The sequence below is a fragment of the Dendropsophus ebraccatus genome, chromosome 6, assembly GCF_027789765.1.
Source record: "Dendropsophus ebraccatus isolate aDenEbr1 chromosome 6, aDenEbr1.pat, whole genome shotgun sequence".
NCBI classification, from domain to species: domain Eukaryota; kingdom Metazoa; phylum Chordata; class Amphibia; order Anura; family Hylidae; genus Dendropsophus; species Dendropsophus ebraccatus.
In genome coordinates this window covers 20,823,064-20,838,458 of record NC_091459.1, presented here as the reverse complement: position 1 = coordinate 20,838,458, position 15,395 = coordinate 20,823,064, and the positions used below count along the sequence as shown (strand labels likewise).

At 47.4% G+C, this 15,395-nt stretch overlaps 1 protein-coding gene across 6 annotated transcripts in view; it reads right to left on the bottom strand.

The window, feature by feature from the left end:
• The window catches only part of KCNQ5 (potassium voltage-gated channel subfamily Q member 5), a 436,454-nt gene that overhangs the window by 48,702 nt on the left and 372,357 nt on the right, over window positions 1-15,395 (bottom strand). For 3 of the 6 annotated variants that reach the window (XM_069974630.1, XM_069974632.1, XM_069974635.1), the window contains exon 10: window positions 1,248-1,304. The exons of the other annotated variants lie outside the window; for them this stretch is intronic. In XM_069974630.1, coding sequence (XP_069830731.1) covers window positions 1,248-1,304 — 57 coding nt within the window. The remainder of the gene's footprint in view (window positions 1-1,247; window positions 1,305-15,395) is intronic. 6 annotated transcript variants of the gene reach the window in all.

Genomic DNA, 15,395 nt, shown 5'->3' with positions numbered 1-15,395 from the left:
ACACAGGGCAATGGAGGGACACTGAGCATCCCTCTGCCATCATCCTCTCCAGCAGCCACAGCCCGCACAGCTCTGGGAGTCGGGTTGTGACATCACCAGGTTATCCAGGAAGTGACATCACCATGTTATCCAGGAAGTGACATCACCATGTTATCCAGGAAGAGACCTCACCATTTTATCCAGGAAGAGACATCGCCATGTTATCCAGGAAGTGACATCACCATGTTATCCAGGAAGTGACATCACCATGTTATCCAGGAAGTGAAGCCTTGATGCAGTAGTAAGTGCAGGGAAAAAAAGCACTTTATAAGCATTTCCTGTAATAAGTGTATATTGGTGATTTGTATAACTTTTGGGGGGCAATACAATACTTTAAAAAAAAATTTCACCGGACTTCTCCTTTAAGACCAACATACTCTTTTGTAAATTTAAGCCTTTCCCCCATTTACCCTGATGGATTTACTGAGATATGCAAAAGATGTGTTGTGCTGGACATTTCTCTTCTTATTCGTGGACGCTGCCTCCTGGTGAGTCTTACCCTTTTCGGGGTTGTGTAACTATAGATCAGGAACTTTCCACTAGAGTCAGAATTGTATGATTAGCAATGAACCCCAGGGTAAGATCTATGTCATCGTTCTAAAAGGATTTTCCCCTTTTAATATTCACTCAACCTGTATATTTTAGAATGGCCCATGATCTAGAAAAGGTTGATGACATACTCTATCTATGATCTCCCATGTGTCCATGAACAATGTCTGTCACTATTATCCATTTTATGTGCATCTCCATATAACACATAAAATCTCACGCTGTACAAGTGCAGCCAATCCAGCCTGCTGTTTAGCATATTGTCAAGGGTCTGTCCGTTTTTTAATCTGTTTTGGTCACTACTATGAAAGGGTGTTGCGTGTCATGACAAGAAGCACAAGGCGATTGGCTTTACGTAAACCTGCATGTTCAAACCTTAGTTATTCATTCCAATATCGAATTCTATTTTTAAGACAAGAGCACGTCTGAGAAGTGGCAACGACAAACTGCCAGCGTACAATACGTCATTACAGGCGGCAAGCAGCAGTGGACGTTGCAAGCAGTTTGAGAGTACCACAAAATCCAAAATAAGGCCACATGAAGGATTAGGCAGAAACAGATTAGAAATTACAAAGCACGGGAAAGGGAAATCACCCATCATGCACCTTCTATCAGCTGGCATTCTCAGATATCATATGCGCAGACAGGATGCTGAATACCTAAGGTTCCGAGAGCTGTATATCCTGAAGAGCTTCGGTTTATTACTACAAAGCTTACTAGGAGTGAGGGGAAATAGAGGATCAGATTACTAAGCAGGTACTCTCAGCAAACGTGTTAGGCCTCATTAAGGGTACGTTCACACTACGGAATCCGCACATAGGGGGAGATTTATTAAACATGGTGTAAAGTGAAACTGGCTCAGTTGCCCCTGGCAACCAATCAGATTCCACCTTTCTATCTTCCAAAGAGTCTGTGAGGAATAAAAAGTGGAATCTGATTGGTTGCTAGGGGCAACTGAGCCAGTTTCACTTTACACCATGTATGATAAATCTCCCCCATAGTCTTCAAGCAGATTCCGCTGGGCGGCCTCCGCTTAGGGTCTCGCCCACACCACAGGCTCAATGATATTTGTCGTCTGATTTCACAATCCGCCGGCAAAAATGATTGAGTCTATCGAATGGACAAGACTTCAAGCGGAGGCCGCCCAGCAGAATCCACTTATAGACTATGTGCGGATTCCGTAGTGTGAACATACCCTAAGTACTATTATCACAGTTTATTACAAATCAACAGTCCAAGCGGAGAGACAAAACAAGATTCACAAATAAAACCATTGAACACTGCAGGCAAAGGATAAATTTGTCATGTCTTGTGCGATACAATCATACTGTATTAAAAGGTTATGACCCCAGAGTGAATAGACCTTTGTACATACAGACCTGGCAAAAGATAGTATTAGTGAAGGTCTAGGAATTGAGATCTAATTTAATCACTATAATTGATATCCTCAGCCTCTTTTGGCTTCAATAGGAACAGACTGGAACAAGTCATTACCGTCCATGCCCCCAAGAGAGTTTGGCAGGAGCCAAAAGAACGTCACTCTCTAAAGATGCCATCTCTTTAAGTGGCTGTATTCGGACTCTCGCCAATTCAAAGTTGTCACATGTCCCTATATCATTCAGAGAATGGCATTCTAAGCTCAAAAGTGCATTTGTATATTAGAGTCGCTACTGCAGGGTGCCCGTGCTGAAGAGTTGAGACATTAAAATGCAATCACGTAAAAAGAAAAAAATCCTGCACTCACTGATCTGTATGTAGACTTGCAGCTTTATTCCTTGGAAGGGGATGGTGAAGAGTGCAGACATGTCTCCTGAAGCAACGGCAGTTTCAGGCTAGATGCCTTACTTCCGGCCGGGATCCCCTCCCAGCTAGGATGATATCCAAGAAATAAAGCTGCAAGTCCACATATAGATCTGTAAGTGCAATTTTTTTTCTTTATACATGATTGCATTTCAATTTGTAAATTATGATCAGTTCATGCTGAAATTTTTTTTTATTGTATTTGTTTTTAAATTCTTTATTCTTTTTCCATTTCATAACAATTATAAATATCCAACATAAATAAGTTGTCATGCATTACAATAATTACAATAATATAGCTTAGACAAATGCAAATATTCAGCATTAAATGCATAACAACTGCACATGAGACATAAAATCACCCCTCCCCCCTAACCCAACCACCCCACACATCCCTGCCAGGAGAGCGAAGGAAAAAAAAAAATTCCCTCTACCATCCTTCCCACTTCTTAATAAGTTTCGGTCTGTTCATCCATTCTTAAAATAGCTTAACCCTACTAACCAAATTTAACCATTCAGCTCTGGTTGGCTTTTTATCATTAACCCAGTTTCTAAGAATGGTCAATCTGGCCAGAAAAAGAAGAGAGTTTATCAGGCTCCTATATTCATTTTGGCCTCTGTCAACGCCCAAAACCCCCAATAGCACTGAGATACGTTCTCTGTAGATACCCCTATTATTCAGTTCATCATTAACCTCCAACCAAAATTCTCCAATAACTGGGTAGGACCACAATAGGTGCAGCAACCCCGCGCCTTCCACCCCACATTTGTTACCCAAGGAGTTATCCCTGATGCCAATCCTTTCCATAAGAGCAGGGGTATAATGGGTTCTATGAATAATCTTAAATTGTATCAGGTTACGTCTGAGGTTCACGGATGCTTTAGCTATGCTACCTATGACACTGTCCCAAACCTTCGTGGTCAAGGGTCCAAGGTAGGGATGGTCCGAAACTGCCGAGGTTCAGGTTCGTATGAACCCGATCCCTTGGCATTCGATTCCCGCTGTCTGCCTGCTCCGTGCAGCGGGTGGATACAGCAGGAGGACCGCCTGGAAAACTGGGATACAGCCTATGGCTATGGCTGTATCCTAGTTTTCCAGGCGGTCCTCCCGCTGTGTCCACCCTCTCCATGGAGCGGGCAGACAGCGGAAATCATTGCCGAGAGTTCGGGTTCGTACGAACCCGAAGCAAACTCGGTTCGGACCATCCCTAATCCAAGGTCATTCTTCCATTGTTTCTTATAACCTTCCATCACTGAGTCGTATTTTTGTAATAGTAGTATCTTGTAAATTTTAGAGACTATGTGCCTTACCCCTTGTATTCCCAAAATATCGTGAATTCCTTCATTAAAGTTAACATAAAATAACCTTTTATTATGTGATTTTTCATATGCACTTTTTAATTGAAGATACTTAAATTTGTGTCCCCATTCGTCCCCCCATCTAAAACCAGTGAGTCCATACCCCTTAGTGCTCCATCTACAAAAAAGTCATTGACTCTGACTCTTTTTAAATTGCCGGTGTCTCTTACAACTAACCCCATCTAATGGCAGTACCGATGACTTGGTCCAATTTATCTCCAGCCCCGTACATGACCCCAACTTCTGAAAGTCCATAATCACTGAAGTTAAATGGACCTCAGGGCTGGAGACAAATAGAAGCAAGTCATCGGCTTACAGGAGAATTTTTTCCTCATGACCCCTTACTCCGAAACCCTTATATGGGCAGTGCTGCCGTATCCATTCCGCAACGGGCTCTATATATAAACAAAATAATAACGGCGAGAGGGGACAGCCGTTAACGCTGACCGAGGCTCTAGGATTCTGATACAACACTTGGATCATTCCTAGAAAATTCCAGCCTAGAAAATTCTGGCCAGTGATTGGCTAAGCAGTCTGTCAAGCTCAGACAGGGCGCTCCGAAGCTGCTGCGTCGTGGGACCGGGAGAAGGTGAAGACCTGCGCTTGGACAGGTAATGTATGATGTTTTGAAATCGCCGGTCGCCCGCCACGCCCGCTTTTCCACATAGCGAAGCATGGGTGGTGACCAAGGATTTTAGGTTTAAACCTAAATGAACGATCAGCCAATGACACAATCTTCAGCTGATCGTTCTCTCTATTCCACGGAGTGATAATTTGCCGAATCTGGCCGATTCAGCCGATTATCGCTCCGTGGAATAGGCCCCTAACTCAGGCGAGACACCTCTGCAGTCACTGACTGGCTGAGCGGGTACTTCCTGTTGGGTCATGATGACAGGAAAGCAAGAGAAACTGGAGACTGGAGGCTGAGATGAAAATGGTGACTCTCGGGGAAGGGGAAGTTTGATTTCCTTATTAAGTCTCCCCCCCCCCCTTCCCTAGCCCTGGATTTTTATTTCCCCTTTAAGGGGTGATCTAAGGGGTAAAAAATTTTCACATGGAAACTGTGCTGATCTTCACATCAAAATCTGCACAGTTTTACCTTAAAACTGCTTGTAATTCAAGGTTATTAAGAAAATTACACTGACATGTATGTCAGATGTGCTATATTTTTAAGGAAAATTTATTTGAAGGTTATTGAATCAGATTTTGAAGCATAACTTAGCATGGTTTCCATATTTGTCTGACACTTACTCTAAAGACTCTATAAATTCTATAAAGTCCTGTACTAATATTTAAGTAAAATTGCAGCAATTGAATTAGTTTTTAGAGTATTGTAGAAAAACAGGCAGGGAAATCTTTGTTAAAGGGAACCTTTCATCACTTTTAGGCTATGTTCAGACAAAGTATCTTTTCGTAAAATTATTACGAAAAGATACATTACCTTGCTGTGTATGGGATCCCGTCCGGAGCGTACACACATAGTATACTCTCCGGCTGGGACCCCTAGCGGCGTGGGAAACAACTGACACGTCAGTTTTCTGTGGCCGCTATTCAGTGAATACCCGCCGCAGAAAACCCTCTCAGTTCACACAATAAAGCGAGCGGCTCTGGCAGCTTGCTCTATTGTGTGCTATGGGGAGTTCTGATCTCAGAACTCTGTGGCCCGAAAGATCACAGTACTGGCCGGATGATCTTTTCAGAGACCGGCCGTTCCGTGACCCGGCCGGTCTCTTACTACATGTGAACATAGACTTATGTTGTTTGAACCACAAGTTATTGATGCAGAAATCTAAACAGGGAGCAAGGCCATTGGAGCAGGCAAAAAGCACCAGGAACTGCACCGTTGGCTCAAGGTTCAGGTGGCATAAAAGTGATGACAGGTCCTCTTTAACCCTATTCATGACCTTGGGTCATTGATGCCTCAATGCCCAGTTCATATTTGGAACTTCAACATGTTCTCTGCCCGCTCCCCTTTCTCCCTTGCTTCTGTCACAAGCCCCCTGAGATGGCAGCATATTCAAATCCATTACTCCAATGACAGAACCCACTTCTGTCATTGCATTATAGGGGCTGTAATGGATTTGAATATGCCACCAGCTCAGGGGAGTGAAGGGAGTAAGCCAAGAACACGGCCGTGCTTCTCAGGTTATAACATAACCTAAAGAGCACTGTCTTGATCTTTGCCCACTGTACCCTCTCTCCCCTGCTTTCTTCTGTAGCCAGAACATCAGGGGCCTCAGTAAGGGCCCTATTACACCAGCAGATTATCTGACAGATTTTTTCAAGCCAAAGCCAGGAATGGATTTAAAAAGAGGAGAACTCTCAGTCTTTCCTTTATTACCTGTCCTCTGTTTATAGTCCAGTCCTGGCTTTGGCTCAAAGAAATCTGTCAGATAATCTGCTGGTGTAATAGGGCCCTAAGGCTCATTAAGGCCACTGTGGCGTCAAAGAGCCCCAATGGTGAACAGAGGGATTTTTGTCCCTCAACAGAGGGAGATTTCTCCCTCTGTAACTCTATAGATGTTGCAGTCGCGCTGACCGCAGCATTTATAGGGTTAACTGTCAGCACCAGAGCACGACTCCTGTGCTGACAGTTGCAGTGGGTGCATTTACCTTTAGTAAATGTGAGGGGTGCTTTAGAAAAGTGGGTTAATTTTTTTTTTTTATAAATAAAATATCATTTGTATTTCTAATCGACTATAATAACATGGTTCAGCAGCTAAAAAGATTAGCCAAAAGGAAGTAAAAATAAAAGGTCAATTATGATAGGAAGTCTGCAGTTTTATTTGCAAACTTCTTCTTGGCCTCCTACATTACTGTGACCATATGCAGACAAATAAAAAAAAAAAAAAAAAAAAACTAACAAGGAACCAGACTGAGGAACAGCTATAAATATCTCCACTGGTGTGTTTATTCAGTGATATTTGCTAATGATCAAGACCATATTAAATGAGTTTACAAACAATACATACCGCCAGCAGACATCATTAGAACTTATGGACTCACTAGTCCGTGAAAAAATTCATATTACTGGATGATTATTATTATTATAATAGCAAAATAATGTCACAATAACTTATAATGCTGAAATAACACAGTTTACACTAGTCTGCTAGACTTCTAATTTAATATTTAACTTTCTTTTTGCTGCTTGCTTTTCTTTGTTTTTACTTTTTACAACCTATTGTTGAGTTGTTGTTTTTTTTCTAATTTTTCATCTTTTCTATCCTTTTTCTCTCTTTTTTTTTTTTTTTTTTCAAGTTTCCAAGATAAATGCAGGCTGTACCAATCTGCCAAATGGTAAGGTTCTTGGCTTTTGGAGTGAACACACTGCTCATTTGCTACATCTGCATTTTTGATACCTTAATATCCAGTAATGGATCTTTGTAATTATATTTAAAAAAAACCCCATCAAACCTAGTGAAGCTGGAGATATATCACACAATGAACTATAGTAAGCGATTTTTAAACATCAGAATATACCGTCTTTTAATGTTCATGTAGTGAACACAAAATAGATAGAATTTTGTACCCACAATCTGCCCCCCCCCCCAACACCACTTCTACCATCAGATAGCTGCTTTTAATCTAAAAAGATCTGTCCTGGGGTCCGTTCGGCAGGTGATGCAGTTATTGTCCTAACAAAACAACTTTTAAACTTTCAGCCCTGTGTCAAATTGGCGTGGCCTAGAGTGTCTGTGCCCTAGGCCTGCACCGCCTGTGGCTGTGACTTCCGGCGCATTTGGAGCTCTCTGATGCGCGCGCTGCTGGGGATAGGACAGGACACCCCCGGCAGCCGCGCATTAGCCAGGGACAGACCAGGAGGCGAGAGTCTCAACGGGGGAACGGACGGCAGGTGAGTTGTGTTCTGTTTTTTTGTTGTGTTATCTGCTGTGCACGGAGGGGGGGGGACCATTTATGGGGGGGAGGGGGGAGGGGGACCATCTATAAGGGGGGCAGAGGGGGACCATCTATAAGAGGGGGGAGAGGGGGACCATCTATGAGGGGGACCATCTATAAGGGAGGGGGGAGAGGGGGACCATCTATAAAGGGGGGGGGAAAGGGGGACATCTATAAGGGAGGGGGGAAAGGGGAACCATCTATAAGGGGGGAGAGGGGGACCATCTATAAGGGAGGGGGGAGAAGGAAGAGGGGGACCATCTATAAGGGGGGGCAGAGGGGGACCATCAATAAGGGGGGGAAGAGGGGGACCATCTATAAGGGGGGGGGAGAAGGAAGAGGGGGACCATCTATAAGGGGGGCAGAGGGGGACCATCTATAAGAGGGGGGAGAGGGGGACCATCTATGAGGGGGACCATCTATAAGGGAGGGGGGAGAGGGGGACCATCTATAAAGGGGGGGGGGGGAAGGGGGACATCTATAAGGGAGGGGGGAAAGGGGAACCATCTATAAGGGGGGAGAGGGGGACCATATATAAGGGAGGGGGGAGAAGGAAGAGGGGGACCATCTATAAGGGGGGGCAGAGGGGGACCATCAATAAGGGGGGGAAGAGGGGGACCATCTATAAGGGGGGGGGAAGAGGGGGACCATCTATAAGGGGGGGAAGAGGGGGACCATCTATAAGGGGGGGAAGAGGGGGACCATCTCCTATAGGATTAGCACCCTCCTCTCCTGACATCCTCTGTGCTGCTGTGACCTCCCCTATAGATCAGCACCCTCCTCTCCTGACATCCTCTGTGCTGCAGTGACCTCCCCTATAAGATCAGCACCCTCCTCTCCTGACATTCTCTGTGCTGCTCGGACCTCTCCTATAGATCAGCATCCTACTCTCCTGACATCCTCTGTGCTGCTGTGACCTCCCCTATAGATCAGCACCCTCCTCTCCTGACATCCTCTGTGCTGCTGTGACCTCCCCTATAAGATCAGCACCCTCCTCTCCTGACATCCTCTGTGCTGCTGTGACCTCTTCTATAGATCACCACCCTCCTCTCCTGACATCCTCTGTGCTGCTAGGACCTCACCTATAGGATTAGCACCCTCCTCTCCTGACATCCTCTGTGCTGCTGTGACCTCCCCTATAAGATCAGCACCCTCCTCTCCTGACATCCTCTGTGCTGCTGTGACGCTGTGACCTCCCCTATAAGATCAGCACCCTCCTTTCCTGACATCCTCTGTGCTGCTGTGACCTCCCCTATAAGATCAGCACCCTCCTCTCCTGACATCCTCTGTGCTGCTGTGACCTCTCCTATAAGATCAGCACCCTCCTCTCCTGACATCCTCTGTGCTGCTGTGACCTCCCCTATAAGATCAGCACCCTCCTCTCCTGACATACTTTGTGCTGCTGTGACCTCTCCTATAAGATCAGCACCCTCCTCTCCTGACATCCTCTGTGCAGCAAGGGACCAAACATTATGTTTATTGGGGACAGCATGGGGGGGGGGGGGGGGGGCAGTAGTGGATTATAATGTGGGCGGATTGACCGGGGGGGGGGCAGGGTACATTTAATCCGCCACCATGATCCTGGGGGCCCACCAAGGAAGAACCAGTGAGAAACAACATGTCAGTCAGTGTTTGTGCAGGTTCTAAAGCTGGGGGCCCACCGGAGGACCAGTCCGACAATGTATCAGGGGAAAGAGCCGCCTTGTTATATAGATGGCCACTAATAATTATCATGATCTTCATTAGTTGCCGTCTTTATAACAAGATGGCAGCCTTCCCCTGATATATTTCCCAAGAAGGAACATAGGGGGAGATTTATCAAACCGGTGAAAAGTAGAATTGTCTTAGTTGCCCCTAACAACCAATCAGATTCCACCTTTCATTTTTCAAAGAATCTGTGAGGAATGAAAGGTGGAATCTGATTGGTTGGTAGGGGCAACTAAGACAATTCTACTTTTCACCGGTTTGATAAATCTCCCCCATAGCCTTTAACTGTTGTGAATGGGCAACATAAATGCATCAACCTATTGTGCAGGTGAAGAAGAGATTAACATGTTTAGCGATAAAGCTCACACTGAAATTGACAAATCCTAAAAACAAGAGGAAACAACCAACAGACATCAATGCAAATGTTGGAAAGATCACAAAAATCGATTTCTGAGAACAAAGAAACAATAAAGCATAAGCCAATACTGAAAAATGTGCTAACACAAAGAAGGAAGGTAAACAGATCGCCACATGGAAGACGTAAATCACCACCATTTTTATTATATGTGTTAAGAAGTAGGGTTATGAGTGGTGTACCCCAGATATAACAATATATAATATAAAACTACAGAAGGAAATTATTATAGGTCAACACATTTTCAACAAATAATTTTGACAGACTGTGCACATAGTGTGGTATACACTGGAGCTTCTATTCCAAAACTAAAGTAAGGCCATGTTCCCACATAGTAAAACACTGTCCATCTGTTACCCAGCCAGTGAAGATCATCCTGGCCGGTACTGCATCAGTGTGCAAGCGCATCTGAATTCCCCGCTGCCCACAATGAAGCGTGTGGCCGGAGCCGCACGCCCCATTGTGTGCACTGACAGGTTTTCTGCGGCCGCTATTCAATGAATAGCAGCCTCATAAAACTGACATGTCATGCCGCTAGGGATCCCTGCCGGAGTGTATACTATGAGGACATGTATCAATGGGCGTACAGGGTTTTTTTGGCGGAAAGTGGCGATTTGCGCATTATTTTATTCGCAAATGGCCGATTTGCGAATAAAATATTCACAAATCGGCACTTTCCGCCGGGTACGCCGGGGGCGGGGAGGGGGTGTGAAGGGGGCGGAACGGAGGGCGCGGACTCAGAGTCCACGCGATTCACCATCCGTTCCGCCAAAAGATACGCCGAAAACCTGCTCCAGTCCTCAGCTGACGTAGGTTTTCGGCCGTGCGCACCGGAGCGCACGGGATTTATGTAGAGGGAGTCCGCCTCTACATAAATCCCCGTAGCGCCGGAGATGCGGAGACATTTTTAAGTCCGGCGTAAAAAACGTCGGACTTAATAAATGTCCCCCAATGTGTGTACACTCCGGCCGGGATTCCATAGAAGGCAGCACTACGTAAGCTATGTAGTAATCACGGCCGTTTTTGCAAATTGGCAACAACGGCCATGATTATTACCTTGCCTACGTAGTGTTAACATAGCCTAACGGTTTATAAAACCAAAAAAATATCCATTTTATCATGTGAATTCTTACTATTCCACAAGTATTTTTACATTTCATTGCTCGTACGAAGAACCTATATAGTATACCAAAATATTGGTCAAAATAGAAAATCCATAATTAATATTGGCAGCTTGATGTTCTCTCATAAATGATGCTGCTCTTCTTTGCTCTTTGTGATATTGCAAAATAAAAACTTTGAGCAGAGAGAGTCATATGCGAATAACGGGTATCCAGTCATGGGGAATGGACACAGCTCACTCAGGACTATCCACTAGCTTAGACTTATCAATACATCAGATACTGTGTTTGTCCAAAAATAAGCCCTAGCTTGAGTCTGAAGGGTTTTTGGAGTAGGCTTGAAATATATGCCCTAGTCCCAAAAATTAGTCCTAGTTACAGTCAGCACCTCCAGTGCTAGGTTATGTCATCTGATGTCACAGGGATGGAGAATAGACATACCAGAGCTTCCAACCATCCTGGAAATGTGTCCTACTACCTTCCGCCACCGCAGGGCAAAAACCCCATATCACCAGAAATCCAATGCCCATAACTTGCAATATTATACTTTTCAAGAAACAATATTTCTTAATATTGGTAATGCAGTCAACTCACTGTGTTAGTATACACCGTGTGTTGATATGCTCACTAGCGCTGTATACAAAAATATAGAAATGCTGCTAGGTGTGTGGGGGACACCCTATATTCCCCCAATTATACAGATACCCTATCCCTGATGAAGGTGTCCGTGTACACTGAAATGCATAGGATAACTTCCAGGGCCGGACTGGGACTTAAAACCAGCCCTGGCAATCAAACCCCCGCAGCCCACATACCATATCATGGATAGCCGTGTAAAATACGCCCTGTAGCAAATTCTGCTTCATTTAGCCGTGTCCCCCACTACTCCCTTAAACATGTGAACCCACCATCAGCACCTAAAAATAATGCTAGTCACATCCTGCCACTCACAGTAGGCGTCTTCTCTGCATGAAGAGACGTTCACTTTTCCTTCTCTTCTCCATCTGGCTCCGGCAATCATGAAGGCTTCTCTGGCTATGAATCCTCTCCACGGGATCTGCCAGACAGACATTTTAGGCTTCTTTCTCCAGCAATATCCTCATCTATACATCCCCCCATATAGAATGCCCCCCCCCCCCGCTGCACATCCCTCTATATAGAATAGCCCCCCCTGCATCCCCCCATATAGAATAGTCACCCCTGCATCCCCTCAGTATAGAATAGCCCCCCTGCATCCCTCAATAAAGAATAGCCCCCCCCTGCATCCCCCAGTATAGAATAGCTCCCCCCCCCATCCCTCAATAAAGAATAGCCCCCCCTGCATCCCCCAGTATAGAAGAGCCCCCCCCCCGCATCCCTCAATAAAGAATAGCCCCCCTGCATCCCCCCGTATAGAATAGCCCCCTGCATCCCCCAGTATAGAATAGCCCCCCCCGCATCCCTCAATTAAGAATAGCCCCCCTGCATCCCCCCCGTATAGAAAAGCCCCCCCCGCATCCCTCAATAAAGAATAGCCCCCCTGCATCCCCCAGTATAGAATAGCCCCCACCCCGCATCCCTCAATAAAGAATAGCCCCCCCTACATCCCGCAGTATAGAATAGCCCCCCCGCATACCTCAATAAAGAATAGCCCCCCTGCATCCCCCCAGTATAGAATAGCCCCCCTGCATCCCCCCCGTATAGAATAGCCCCCCTGCATCCCCTCAGTATAGAATAGCCCCCCTGCATCCCCTCAGTATAGAATAGCCCCCCCTGCATCCCCTCAGTATAGAATAGCCCCCCCGCATCCCCTCAGTATAGAATAGCCCCCTGCATCCCCTCAGTATAGAATAGCCCCCCTCCGCATCCCTCAATAAAGAATAGCCCCCCCTGCATCCCCCCAGTATAGAATAGCCCCCCCTGCATCCCCCCAGTATAGAATAGCCCCCCCTGCATCCCCCCAGTATAGAATAGCCCCCCCTGCATCCCCCCAGTATAGAATAGCCCCCCCTGCATCCCCCCAGTATAGAATAGCCCCCCCTGCATCCCCTCAGTATAGAATAGCCCCCCTGCATCCCCTCAGTATAGAATAGCCCCCCCCCGCATCCCTCAATGAAGAATAGCCCCCCCTGCATCCCCTCAGTATAGAATAGCCCCCCGAATCCCCTCAGTATAGAATAGCCCCCCCCGCATCCCCTCAGTATAGAATAGCCCCCCCCGCATCCCCTCAGTATAGAATAGCCCCCCTGCATCCCCTCAGTATAGAATAGCCCCCCCGCATCCCCTCAGTATAGAATAGCCCCCTGCATCCCCTCAGTATAGAATAGCCCCCCTGCATCCCCTCAGTATAGAATAGCCCCCCTGCATCCCCTCAGTATAGAATAGCCCCCCTGCATCCCCTCAGTATAGAATAGCCCCCCTGCATCCCCCCATATAGAATAGCCTCCCTGCATCCCCTCAGTATAGAATAGCCCCCCTGCATCCCCTCAGTATAGAATAGCCCTCCCCTGCATCCCCTCAGTATAGAATAGCCTCCCGCATCCCCTCAGTATAGAATAGCCCCCCTGTAGAGCCCCTGACAGCCATCCCCCCTGTACCCCCCCATATAGAATAGCCCAATAGCCCCTCTGTAAAGCCCCAGACAGCCATCCCCCTGTATCCCCCCATATAGGATAGCCCCCCTGTAGAGCCCCTGACAGCCAAAAAAAAAGAACATTCTCACCTCACCTCGCTCCCGGCAGCTTCTTCCTCTCAGTCCCGGATCTTCGGTTCACAGCTGCTTCCTCCTGCTGCAGCACGGCGGCGCCTCTTGAAGGCTTCTCTGGCTATGAATCCTCTCCACGGGATCTGCCAGACAGACATTTTAGGCTTCTTTCTCCAGCAATATCCTCATCTATACATCCCCCCATATAGAATGCCCCCCCCCCGCTGCACATCCCTCTATATAGAATAGCCCCCCCTGCATCCCCCCATATAGAATAGTCACCCCTGCATCCCCTCAGTATAGAATAGCCCCCCTGCATCCCTCAATAAAGAATAGCCCCCCCCTGCATCCCCCAGTATAGAATAGCTCCCCCCCACATCCCTCAATAAAGAATAGCCCCCCCTGCATCCCCCAGTATAGAATAGCCCCCCCCCCGCATCCCTCAATAAAGAATAGCCCCCCTGCATCCCCCCGTATAGAATAGCCCCCTGCATCCCCCAGTATAGAATAGCCCCCCCCCGCATCCCTCAATTAAGAATAGCCCCCCTGCATCCCCCCCGTATAGAAAAGCCCCTCAGTATAGAATAGCCCCCCCCGCATCCCCTCAGTATAGAATAGCCCCCCTGCATCCCCTCAGTATAGAATAGCCCCCCCCCATCCCCTCAGTATAGAATAGCCCCCTGCATCCCCTCAGTATAGAATAGCCCCCCTGCATCCCCTCAGTATAGAATAGCCCCCCTGCATCCCCTCAGTATAGAATAGCCCCCCTGCATCCCCTCAGTATAGAATAGCCCCCCTCCGCATCCCTCAATAAAGAATAGCCCCCCCTGCATCCCCCCAGTATAGAATAGCCCCCCCTGCATCCCCCCAGTATAGAATAGCCCCCCCTGCATCCCCCCCGTATAGAATAGCCCCCCCTGCATCCCCCCAGTATAGAATAGCCCCCCCTGCATCCCCCCAGTATAGAATAGCCCCCCCTGCATCCCCTCAGTATAGAATAGCCCCCCTGCATCCCCTCAGTATAGAATAGCCCCCCCCTGCATCCCTCAATGAAGAATAGCCCCCCCTGCATCCCCTCAGTATAGAATAGCCCCCCGAATCCCCTCAGTATAGAATAGCCCCCCCCGCATCCCCTCAGTATAGAATAGCCCCCCCCCGCATCCCCTCAGTATAGAATAGCCCCCCTGCATCCCCTCAGTATAGAATAGCCCCCCCGCATCCCCTCAGTATAGAATAGCCCCCTGCATCCCCTCAGTATAGAATAGCCCCCCTGCATCCCCTCAGTATAGAATAGCCCCCCTGCATCCCCTCAGTATAGAATAGCCCCCCTGCATCCCCTCAGTATAGAATAGCCCCCCTGCATCCCCCCATATAGAATAGCCTCCCTGCATCCCCTCAGTATAGAATAGCCCCCCTGCATCCCCTCAGTATAGAATAGCCCCCCTGCATCCCCTCAGTATAGAATAGCCTCCCGCATCCCCTCAGTATAGAATAGCCCCCCTGTAGAGCCCCTGACAGCGATCCCCCCTGTACCCCCCCATATAGAATAGCCCAATAGCCCCTCTGTAAAGCCCCAGACAGCCATCCCCCTGTATCCCCCCATATAGGATAGCCCCCCTGTAGAGCCCCTGACAGCCAAAAAAAAAGAACATTCTCACCTCACCTCGCTCCCGGCAGCTTCTTCCTCTCAGTCCCGGATCTTCGGTTCACAGCTGCTTCCTCCTGCTGCAGCACGGCGGCGCCTCTTCTTGTTTTCCTCCCATAACTCAGCGGCGTGTCAGGGAAGTGACGTCACCGCTGGGGGCCTGGCAGAGGTGCCTGC